The 11,982-nt window shown below is 48.3% G+C and overlaps 1 protein-coding gene across 1 annotated transcript in view; it reads left to right on the plus strand.

The window, feature by feature from the left end:
• dnah5l (dynein, axonemal, heavy chain 5 like) overlaps positions 1–11,982 on the plus strand; it is a 72,778-nt gene that overhangs the window by 45,990 nt on the left and 14,806 nt on the right. The window contains exons 44-67 of the mRNA XM_086305396.1: positions 35–169; positions 318–375; positions 475–606; positions 1,190–1,407; positions 1,490–1,624; positions 1,769–1,945; positions 2,611–2,700; positions 2,799–2,933; positions 3,543–3,644; positions 3,736–3,903; positions 3,984–4,190; positions 4,378–4,470; positions 4,748–4,984; positions 6,298–6,363; positions 6,511–6,651; positions 7,439–7,570; positions 8,034–8,144; positions 8,230–8,384; positions 9,634–9,755; positions 10,029–10,258; positions 10,387–10,545; positions 10,626–10,782; positions 10,882–11,027; positions 11,351–11,485. Of these exons, the coding sequence (XP_086161522.1) occupies positions 35–169; positions 318–375; positions 475–606; positions 1,190–1,407; positions 1,490–1,624; positions 1,769–1,945; positions 2,611–2,700; positions 2,799–2,933; positions 3,543–3,644; positions 3,736–3,903; positions 3,984–4,190; positions 4,378–4,470; positions 4,748–4,984; positions 6,298–6,363; positions 6,511–6,651; positions 7,439–7,570; positions 8,034–8,144; positions 8,230–8,384; positions 9,634–9,755; positions 10,029–10,258; positions 10,387–10,545; positions 10,626–10,782; positions 10,882–11,027; positions 11,351–11,485 (3,441 nt within the window). The remainder of the gene's footprint in view (positions 1–34; positions 170–317; positions 376–474; positions 607–1,189; positions 1,408–1,489; positions 1,625–1,768; positions 1,946–2,610; positions 2,701–2,798; positions 2,934–3,542; positions 3,645–3,735; positions 3,904–3,983; positions 4,191–4,377; positions 4,471–4,747; positions 4,985–6,297; positions 6,364–6,510; positions 6,652–7,438; positions 7,571–8,033; positions 8,145–8,229; positions 8,385–9,633; positions 9,756–10,028; positions 10,259–10,386; positions 10,546–10,625; positions 10,783–10,881; positions 11,028–11,350; positions 11,486–11,982) is intronic.

An 11,982-nucleotide genomic window follows, 5' to 3' on the forward strand; every position in this document is an offset into this window, starting at 1 on the left:
TTATTATTTATACTTCTCTGGTCTTTCTTACCAGGTCCATTATGATTTCGGTCTGAGGAACATTTTGTCGGTTTTGAGGACGTTGGGAGCTGTGAAGCGATCTAACCCGTCAGAACCAGAGAAGACCGTGGTGATGAGGGTCCTGAGGGACATGAACCTCTCCAAACTGGTGCGTGTGTTAGTAATAAATGCAGAAATTAGACTTTATGTTTAAAGTTGTCATTTCATTATTATCAGACTGTTAGAGTTGCCCACTAGGAGGAGCCCTTGTCCTTGCCACAGTCAGCCATCCTGATTGCTTGTGTGACTTTCTGCAGGTGGACGAGGACGAGCCTCTGTTTATGAGTCTGATCAATGACCTGTTTCCTGGCATTGGTACGTTTCTTTCACATAACACTGAAACACACTAGCAGAGGCTCCATGAGTACACGACGGCTCTCATACTGTGTGCTTTTCCTTCATCCCCCTCTGCAGTTCTGGATAAAGCCGGTTATCCAGACTTGGAGTTGGCCATCTTTAATCAGGCTCAGCAGGCCGGTCTGATCCCTCACCAGCCCTGGATCCTCAAACTGGTCCAGCTCTATGAGACGCAGAGAGTCCGACATGGTGAAGATCACAATTATCTGGACGCAGTGACACATTAATTAGTCTTTCTCGTCTCGCCACTCAGCTTCATTTACAGTTCCAGTGTAAATTAGTGGAAAGCAGGCTCAACATGAGTTTCTATGGTCATTAAACACATAAACTGCACGTTTAGACTCATCAGTCTAATGTGATTACAAAGTGCTGCAAAGGTTTGCTAACTTTCTCCTCAACATGAGGTTTAAACAGTGTTGAGTGCAGGTTATTATTCTACATGTACACAGAGTTTCACAACATTATAGCTCCATTAACGCTGTTAAACACAACACTAACACAATCTGTCTTTGGCTGCTGTCACAACAACATAACCCACACTTACTGTGGATATAGTAACAGGATATTACACACTTAGAAACCAACAGCTTATTAAAAACGTAAATGTTATATAATATAATTTGGTATATAAAAGTTTAAAAAGCTTCTGGTGCACAAATCTTTATTTTATATACAACCAGTGTTCAGTAATGCTGAGGTCACAGACACACTGATGGCAATGCTAAAGAGTCTTCAGCACACATGGGAGTCGAGCTGTCCTGTGCTCGTGCAGGTATGATGACGCTGGGTCCGAGCGGTGCTGGGAAGACGGCGTGCGTCCACACGCTGATGAAGGCCATGTCTGAGTGCGGCTCGCCCCACCGAGAGATGAGGATGAACCCGAAAGCCATCACAGCCTCGCAGATGTTCGGCATGCTGGACGTGACCACCAACGACTGGACGGACGGCATTTTCTCCACACTGTGGAGGAAAACTCTGAAAGGCAAAAAGGTTGATGGAAGCTCAACATGTTCCCTACATTCATGATGCTCCAGTGCAGATGTATATGTACGTGTGTGTGTGTGTGTGTCAGGGGGAATACATCTGGATTGTGCTGGATGGTCCGGTGGATGCCATCTGGATCGAGAATCTGAACTCTGTTTTAGACGACAACAAAACTCTGACGCTGGCGAATGGCGATCGAATCCCCATGGCTCCCTGCTGCAAGGTCAAAGCAAAACAAACAAAGCTCACCTCACTTCAGCCAGACAGTCACTGTGGTGCAGTTTGACATAATCCACAAACATCATGATCAGAAACCGGAGATGCATCGAGGTCAAGTCAGCCCATATATTTTATATTCTTCCCTCAGATTGTCTTTGAGCCCCACAACATCGACAACGCCTCCCCAGCCACCGTGTCCAGGAACGGGATGGTGTTCATGAGCTCGTCAGTGCTCAGCTGGAGGCCCGTCCTGCAGGCCTGGTTACAGAAACTAGCAGAGCAGCAGGCCAGCGCTCTGAAACACTGCTTCGACTGCTGCTACCAGGTGAGAGCCGCCGGGATACAATTAGACTTATTTATCACTTTAATATTGATAAGATGTTACCACCTGGTCAAACATACACAACAAAGGAGCGGCAAAGCAGTGAACCATAAAATAACCTCATCTGAACTCAGCAAACAAGGATCAAAGCTTCTTTATTCAATTCTCTTCAGTTTTATTTATGTAGCACCAATTCACAACAACTATCACCTCCAAGCACTTTGTGTTGTTGGCCACAGACTCTCCAATATTACACAAAAGAAGGAGAAACGAGGAGAAGCAAGTGCACTGTGACTCAAACTGGTCCCAGCACAGGACCCTGATGAGCTCCATAATTAATCATAGTGAACTTGACATGAACACTGCTATAGACAACAAACAGGTTTTCTTACCCGCTGTAAACACGTTTATTTCTGCTGTAACGTTGGACATGTTACCCTGTTACCCCATCCACCTCTGGTGGCTGTTAGAGGAACTGCAGTTTTTAGCACTTGACCATTAAAGTCTGTTCAGTTTGGTGTTTATCGCTTGTTTCCAGCACCCATGTAGCCAAACATCAGTTACTGATGACGTTGTAAGCAGAGATTAGAAATGCATCAACCTTGAAGGTAAAGAAATCATCAGACAGCAGGAAAGCTAAAGGTTAGTTTTGTATTCTTCTGTTTCAGGACTTGTTGGACTTTGTCTTCACTGCTGTGTCCCCTAAGATGCAGGTGCTGGAGTGTATGTACATCAAACAGACTATTGACCTGCTGCAGGTAGGACACAGCAGTAAAACACCAGAAAAACTAGAATCTGAGTCTTCCAAGTTCTTGTTGCCCTTTTGTTTGGTTATTTTTCATATTTGTGCTTTCAGGGTTTGCTCCCCGCAGCGCAGGACAAACAGGGTGGCCATGATCATGTGGGACGCATGTTTGTCTTTGCGGTCATGTGGTCTCTGGGTGCACTGCTGGAGCTGGATGACAGAGCCAAGATGGAGGCCTTCCTGAAGGTGTGTGAAAGTTTTCTTTGACTCCATAACAAACCTCGTTTTCAAATCAAATGAACCCGTAGTGTGAATATTTACCGTCTACAGAGGCGGGATTACTCACCTTTACCCGCCCCCACCCTTAAGTAGAGGGCTAGGATTAAGGCTATGACCTACCCACGGTCCTGGTCAGATTCTCGTACCACTTTTCCAACACACTGACGTCTGCTCCTAATCTAGAACAGTTTCACCATTTTATGCTAAAAGAAAAAAAGTTTGCAGTACAACCTTGGACCCAGTGACACCAGTGCCATTTGAAGAGCCTGTCACATTAGAAAGAAAATGATCCCCAGTTCACAGACTGATGATCAGCACCCACTTTATTAAGTTTAGATACCAAACCAATCAAACTTTGACTGGTTCCAAGCAAAACGGGAAAAGACGTCTAACAAAGGGTCACTCATCTGGAAATGAGTCAGTCCAGCTCTGTTATCACAATCCTGAACACCACGGCCTCCACGGCTGGAGCAAACGAGTCACATGGGACTTTAAAAAAAGGTTTTTAAAGGATATATCTGGTTGGAAATGGATATAAATATTCCATTTGAGTTGAAAGGTGTTTTTGTCTCAAAGGCCCACAGCTCATCTCTGGACCTGCCACCCACTCAGGACAACCAGACCATCTTTGAGTTCACCGTCAGTGAGCAGGGAGACTGGGAGCACTGGTCCAACAAGGTGAGAGGACTCTATGTTTCTCCTGAGTGTTAATCGCAGAGAATGAAGTCAGCATGCTGCATGCATGTTCTGTGTTTATGGTTCTGATCAGGTCCCAGAGTATGTCTACCCCAAAGACCACGTCCCTGACTACTCGTCCATCCTGGTTCCCAACGTAGACAACGTGAGGACGGACTTCCTGATGCAGACCATCATGAAGCAGAGGAAGGCCGTGCTGCTGATCGGAGAGCAAGGAACAGCCAAGACCGTCATGATTAAAGTAAGAGTGCGCTCAACCGTTCACCAGCACAGGCTAGCACAGGCTACAGCATGCAGCTTGCTCTCTGGCTCCCCCTGTAGGGCTACACTGGAAAGCTCGACCCAGAGCTCCACCTCAGTAAGACGGTGAACTTCTCTTCGGCCACGCTGCCCGGCATGTTCCAGAGGACGCTCGAGAGCTACATCGACAAACGCATGGGCACCACCTACGGGCCGCCGGCCGGACGCAGGATGACCGTCTTCATAGACGACATCAACATGCCCGTAATCAACGAATGGGGCGACCAGGTGGGCTTCAGGCTCTCTGTGATTGGTCAAACCTTTGCTAGCTTACCTCTTTGTTTCTCACAGAATAACCTCCACCTCACATCACAAATAACCAATCAGCTCAGTTTTTCCCCCACCCTGTTCTCTTTGATATGCATGTAACCAATCAGATTATTGTATCTCTGACACGCCCCCACATCTCACTCAGATAACCAATGAGATCGTGCGTCAGCTGATGGAGCAGGGAGGTTTCTACAGCCTGGATCGTCCAGGAGAGTTCATCACTGTGGTGGATGTTCAGGTGAAGTTTGGCTGTGGTTGGAGCGCTGTGGCACATTCTGGATGTTTCCATGATGACAGACTGATGAAGGTTGCTGTGAGCAAAGGCAGGAGGACGCTACAGATATACTGGAGTATCACAGCTGTACCTAATGAAGTGGAGGGAAATATAGGAAGTGAACACAAACCTGTTGGTTTGAGGGATTCCTTCAAAAGTTTTAAATCATAAACAGAGAGATGATGATGATGTTAGATCATCTGCTCTGTGACTGACTGATGTGTGTAATGATGTTTACCAGCTGGTGGCAGCCATGATTCACCCCGGCGGCGGTCGGAACGACATCCCTCAGCGTCTGAAGCGCCAGTTCTCCATCTTTAACTGCACGCTGCCCTCCAACTCCTCCATCGATAAGATCTTTGGCACTGTGGCTCAGGGCTACTTCTGCCCAGAGAGAGGCTTCCCCGGCCCGGTGTGCCAGCTCGCCGCCGCCCTCGTCCCCACCACCAGGCGGGTGTGGCAGGCCGTGAAGGCGAAGGTTTGTTTTTTAAATAAGATCAAATCGGACCTTCAGAATAAAAGAAGGCTAAAATGTATTTAATTCTTTATAAACAGTCATTAAAAAATTATATTTAAAGCAGCTGATGATCACTGAAAGATCCCCTCTGAGCTTTTCTCAGGTAAATTCTCATATATTAGGAGGACATGAGGAGGGACTTTGTTCTAATCAGGATAATCAATACTTGATAATCAAAGTCATCATCAAACTTCATCCAGGATGTATCAGATCTCTGCTCGTGATTAGTTCACCCCTTCATTTAATGATGATGGAGATTAAATGTCTCTGCTTTTCATTTGAAGGTCACATTTACTGCACAGATTCAGATTTTCAAACACCTGATGCCAATTTTGTCACGTGAAGGCAAGATAGGAGACATAACACAGTGTGAGATGAGGGAGGAAACACAGGGCTTAAATCCACATAGGGAGCAATCAGGGAGACAGGAGGGAAACACAGCTGGACAAATCAGGGCTGACGACACGAGGAGGCAGAAGCAGACACGTTGAAAGAGTCTCGTGTTAAAGTAAAAGAGGAAATGTTCCGGTCACTGGGGGACTCAAATGCAGGACTCCTTGCTCAGAGGAAGAACAGAAGGCTTTTCCTCACAAACACCAGGTGAAATGTGTGACAGGGACTCAGTGCTATATACAAGCGTGCGGGGATCAGGGCTCCAGGGAATCCACGGGGAAAAGCAGGGCAACACTCTCACTCCTCTTCACCAGTCATTCACTCCTCTCTCGCAGCAGAAACTCCGTAGGGAACGAGAGCAGGTCCAGGGGGTCTGTACACAGGAAACAAAAGCGTTAACACAAGAAGCTGAGACGCGGGAACTAGACTGTAGTGTCCAAGCCGGGATTTCACCGACACAGGTCAAGCAACGATCCAGCGAAGAGCAGCCTGGCTTCTTCCCTTTAGTAGAGGCCAGTTAATGAGACGCGGGTGTTGATCATCTCCCAGGTATGTAGGCCAAAGGCGGAGCCCACAATGAGCTCCGCCCAGGCGACAGAGGGAGAGAAAAAGAACACAAAGCAGAACTTCTCAGGAAACAACACAGACGCAGCCTCGACGAGGGGAGACAGAGCAGCTATGGACACAGAAACCATAGACAGAGAACTCTAACAAAGAAAGCAAAAGACCAGAAATGATCAATAATAATGTCAAACTGCAAACTCTGGCTCGACGACCCAGGCACCCGAACAAATTTGACATGTTGATGAACTTTGCTTGACTTGATTTTGTTTGCATTCAGTCTGTGGATGTTTCTCACATGTGATCTTCTCTCTCCTCAGATGTTACCGTCTCCTGCAAAGTTTCACTACATCTTCAACCTGCGTGACCTCAGCAGAATCTGGCAGGTAGGAAAAATCACACATGGTTTTATTTCTTCTTCTTTTAATCCTGAATAAACGTTTTGTCCTTTTTGCTGAGACTTTCTCACTCGTACATTTATCCTGAAGCAACTCTCTGACCCGGCGACGTGAACGAGTCCCTGTGTGTTTCAGGGGATCCTCACGGTGAAGTCGGAGGTGTGTCAGAGCTCTGAGCTCCTCTCCGCTCTCTTCCATCACGAGTGCTGCAGAGCGATCGCCGATCGATTCGTCGACAGCGGCGACAGACGAGCGTTCGGCAGCATCGTGGAGGCGGTGTGTGCGCTCTGACATCAGCACTGTGGCCCTCAGTCACAGCTTACAGAACAGAAAGAACATGACCTGCTGCTTGTTTTGGCAAAGACTGAGTTTCCTTTTTACACTAAATAACTCAATAAATGTTAATAATACTGAAAACTAAGAGAAGGGGATTTCTGGGAGATATAGTTGATCCATTTTTAGGAAATTTGCTCGTCAAATAAAAGATTCCAAACTGGCAGCTTCATTAACCCTGGACGTGACAATAAATGATCCCAATCTCAAATATTTTGTTCTTTTACAGATGATTTGCTACCAGAGGAGCTTTGCATGAGTCACAGTTCAGAATAATCTTTATTTCTCTGATATCAGGCTTTTGTTCAGGAATGAAATCAGCAGCTATATGAACGTCATCGTTACATCTTTGGTCGGCTTCTGCCGGCTCTCGTGTTGCGTCTTTGTCACCCTTTGTGTTCTGTGTTTGTCTCTTTTTGTGTGTCTGCTTTTACTTCCTGTCGTTGTGTTTTTCTCGCCCTGATTGTTTCCACCTGACTCTGTGTTCAGTCATGTGTTTTACTTCCTGCTTCTGTTTTCTTGGTTTGATTCACGTTTTCTGTGTAAAACTGAATTTTCAGTGCAAAATAAAAACATTGTTGTCCAATAAACGTCTCTGGAATCAGAGCCGACAGATTAAAGATGATACAGGAACTTATCTCATGAGACAACAACAACTTTTTATTTAAAGTGCGGCACAAACAGCAGTGAGTAAATCTTCTGGACTGTATCTAACGCTCCTCTCCCTCAGGTCACAGTGGAGGATCATGGGAGAGCTCTGACTGAGCATGCTCAGTGGAACAGCTGCTTTGTGGACTTCCTGCGTGAAGCCCCGGAGGCGACGGGAGATGAACCTGAAGACGCTGAGCTGGAGGCTCCGAAGGTCTCAGAATCTGATTTATTTTAATATTTTTATTAAAGTGAATTTTTTATTTAGTCATAAGTTAAATAAAGTCCAGCAAAAATGAAAAGAGACTAAAGCTGTGTCCCAAAACGCCGGCTGCATCCTCCGGAGGCTGCGTTCGAAGGCCGATTACGTCACCGCCAGGCAGCGAAGGCTGTCCCAATTCGTCGACTCCTTCAAATGCGGCCTAAAGGATGGGTCGGGTTTGTCCTTCGTGGCCCACCATATCCCAGAATTCATAGCGCGGCCCAGCCAATTCCAGTTTCCAACAATGGCGGCCGCTGAGTTTTAATATTACTCTAATTAATCCACGTAGACCGCGAAGGCCGGGTCCTCCGAAGGATGGAGCCGACGTTTTGGGACACAGCTAAAGTCTTCAGGTCCCTCAGTGTTGGATAGTTTTCTGATGGTTTCTAAGTGTGGACACTGATATGATTGACAGGTGTACGAGCCAATCCCATCGCTGGACCTTCTGGCAGAGCGGCTGTCGGCTTTTCAGCAGCAGTACAACGAGGCGGTGAGAGGCGGAGCCATGGATCTGGTCTTCTTCAAGGTGATGATGACTCCTGTCACACTCTTCACCATGACCTTTGTTCATATCAGCTGATGGTGACCCTCTGTGTGTGGTCCAACGACAGGACGCGATGATCCACCTGATGAGGATCTCACGCATCCTGAGGACGCCACAAGGAAACGCCCTGCTGGTCGGGGTGGGCGGGTCGGGGAAGCAGAGCCTGACGAGGCTCGCGTCATTCATCGCAGGATACCAAACCTTCCAGATCACACTGAGCAGGTGTGTGCTTCCTGCGATTCATCGTGACCAACGGAAAATAAACACAAATAAGTCAGGTGTGAAAAACAAACTCACTGGGCAGAAGTCTAAACAGGTGGTGGGACACAGTCTCAGTGACCCACCACTCGTCCAATCAGCACTCGTCCAATCACCGCTCGTCCAATCACCGCTCGTCCAATCACCGCTCGTCCAATCAGCACTCGTCCAATCAGCGCTCGTCCAATCACCACTCGTCCAATCACCGCTCGTCCAATCAGCGCTCGTCCAATCACCACTCGTCCAATCACCACTCGTCCAATCAACGCTCGTCCAATCAGCGCTCGTCCAATCACCACTCGTCCAATCAACACTCGTCCAATCAACACTCGTCCAATCACCACTCGTCCAATCACCACTCGTCCAATCAACACTCGTCCAATCACCGCTCGTCCAATCAGCGCTCGTCCAATCACCACTCGTCCAATCACCACTCGTCCAATCAGCGCTCGTCCAATCAGCGCTCGTCCAATCAGCGCTCGTCCAATCAGCGCTCGTCCAATCAACGCTCGTCCAATCAACGCTCGTCCAATCAACGCTCGTCCAATCAACACTCGTCCAATCACCACTCGTCCAATCACCACTCGTCCAATCACCGCTCGTCCAATCAGCGCTCGTCCAATCACCACTCGTCCAATCATAATCCAGTGTCCCTCATCCACAAGATATTCACACTCCTCCCTTTCAGGCAGAACTCCTCACAAACCCGCAGAAGAAAGTCTGTAAATGAAGTTCTGTGATAAACTATTTTATTTATATAGCAGCAAATTAAACAACAGCCGCCTCACTGTGTTTATACTGTAAGATAAAGACCCTACAATAACACCACCAATCAGACGACCCCCTGTGAACAAGCACTTGGTGACAGTGGGAAGGAAAAACTCCCTTTTAACAGGAAGAACAGAAGCAGAACCAGGCTCAGGGAGGGGCGGGGCCATCTGCCACCACCTGTTGGGGGTGACGGAGGAAGACATTCATTTACTTTTCGAACATTCTGCCCCCAACAAATATTTAACACAATAAAAAGGAATTTTCTTCCTGCTGAAAGGGAGTTTTTCCTTCAGAGGGGATCGTCTGAGTGTTGGGGTTTCTCTGTGTTACTTACAGTATAAGTGTGTGTGTGTGTGTGTGTGCGTGCGTGCGTGCGTGCGTGCGTGCGCGTGCGTGCGTGCGTGCGCGTGCGTGCGTGCGTGTGTGTGTGTGTGTGCTGCAGGTCGTACGGCAGCAGTAACCTGCTGGAGGATCTGAAGTCTCTGTATCGGATCGCCGGTCAGCGCGGGAAAGGCGTCACCTTCCTGTTCAGCGACAATGACATCAAAGAAGAAGCTTTCCTGGGTGCCAACGATCAGCTGACAGCTTTGATGATTCACAGATGATGAAACTCGCTCACGTCTTTAGTTTGCACCACAGCAGAACAAACATCAGCTCAAACTTTATCTGTTCATGTGAATCATCATGTGAAATATCAGGAAGTCTGAATGTAAAAGGAGGAAAACTGATTTTTTTACACTGTTTGTTTGTCCTGCTGATGGAAGCAAAGGTCAGAGGTCAGGAGGTCATGGGGTCAGGGCCCGTCTTGTTTTCTGACTCCTGTCTCCTCTCCTGCAGAATACATGAACAACGTCCTGGCGAGCGGTGAAGTTTCCAACCTGTTTGCTCGAGACGAGCTGGATGACATCACTCAGGACCTGATTCCCGTGATGAAGCGCCAGCATCCTCGCCGCCCGCCGACGCCCGAGAACCTCTACGACTTTTTCCTGTCCCGCGTGCGGAGCAACCTCCACGTGGTCCTCTGTTTCTCGCCTGTCGGGGAGAAGTTCCGCTCTCGTGCCTTAAAGGTGCGGCGAGGACTCAGGTTCACTGGTCACATGACCCTGATGATGATGTAAGCTGGTGGAGCCAAAGGCTCCGTCCTCCTAAGAATTACTGTTTCTCATCAGTGACCTTTGACCTCTGCCCTGAACAGTTCCCAGGTCTGATTTCCGGCTGCACAGTGGACTGGTTCCAGCGTTGGCCTCAGGACGCCCTCATCGCTGTATCGCATCACTTCCTGTCTCAGTACCAGGACCTCCGCTGCTCAGAGGACGTCAAGCAAAGCATTGTGGTTACCATGGGAACCTTCCAGGTAGCGCTCCCACAATAATCTGGTAGCTTATAATTGCCAGCGTATTGAGCGGACTGATCACATGACCGAGATGTTCACAGGACCTGGTGGCAGAGAAGTGTGGCGAGTATTTCGAGCGTTTCCGCCGCCAGACGTTTGTGACGCCAAAGTCCTACCTGTCCTTCATCGACAGCTACAAGCTGGTCTACACAGAGAAGATCGCTCACGTCGGCACGCTGGCCGAGCGCATGCAGACAGGTGAGCATGGTTTGATGGGAGGGGCTAAACCGTCCTGTACTTCCTGTCTCAGGTGGAGAGGCGAGCTGATGCTGCGCATGCTTGTGATGCTTCCTGCAGGTCTCTGTAAACTGATGGAGGCGGAGCAGTCGGTGTCTCAGCTCTCTGAGGAGCTGCTGGTGAAGGAGAAGGAGCTCGCCGTCGCCTCCCAGAGGGCAGACCAGGTCCTGCAGGAGGTCACGGCCAAAGCTCAGGCTGCCGAAAAGGTGAAAAAACATGTTTCCTGTTAGCGAGCGAGACGCGTCTGAAAGGTTTATTAGTCTGTTATGAAACATAAAGCTAACGTGAAGGAGCCTCAGACGCTGTTTGTCATCATGTTACTGAACAGAAGTGCAGAGCGACGAGGAAACAACATGTGAAACGTTGAGTGATGGTCACAGATGAGTCTGACTCTGGGGTGAACCTCTGACGTCCTCCGTTTGTGCTACACAGTCTTCATTGGCATTTTTCTTTTAATTACATGTAAACCGGGAGCTTTACAAGTGGGCGGAGTCAGCTAGCTGTTTAATGCCCCGCTCTGTGGTTACAGGTGAAGCAGCAGGTGCAGAAGGTGAAGGATAAAGCTCAGCTCATCGTGGACGAGATCGAAGCCGATAAAATGGCAGCAGAGTCCAAACTGGAGGCTGCGAAACCGGCTCTGCAGGCTGCTGAGGCTGCCCTACAGGTTACACTCAGTCCTCCATTGTATTTACACGTCCTCCACAGAGCGCTCAGGTCAGAGCGACGTAAGCTTCATCAGCAAATAGCGAGCGGCCGTGTGTCCGTCTGTTTGCTGTGACCACGTGGACTCGTCCACTGAGTCTTTACATGACTTTACACGAGCTTCAGGTGGGCGACGACAGAAGAGTCAAAGCTTCACTGGCTTCAATTTGACTCAAACTAAAGTAAAAACTGAAACAAAAGAAGAAGACGATCACAGAGAAACAATCTTAGCTGAAACGTCCGTGTGTGCTCACAGGTTTGAGGCCGTGTTCACTCATGTACACACTCAGTGTGTCTGCATGACAGTAAACAGAGCTGGTCCTGTGACACCTGCTCACAGTTACATCTGTGTTACAATAATAATACAAAGAACAAAAAGCAGCTGAAACTGTCCGTCCATGTTCTGCTGCTTCTCAGCAGCCACCTCCAAACCAGAGCAGCACCTGCATCCCTCAGGTG

The sequence above is a fragment of the Aulonocara sp. 'chitande type north' Nkhata Bay genome, linkage group LG9 (assembly GCF_057382095.1).
Source record: "Aulonocara sp. 'chitande type north' Nkhata Bay isolate Kocher_YH1m ecotype deep benthic linkage group LG9, A_spYH_male_GT1.1, whole genome shotgun sequence".
Taxonomy (NCBI): domain Eukaryota; kingdom Metazoa; phylum Chordata; class Actinopteri; order Cichliformes; family Cichlidae; genus Aulonocara; species Aulonocara sp. 'chitande type north' Nkhata Bay.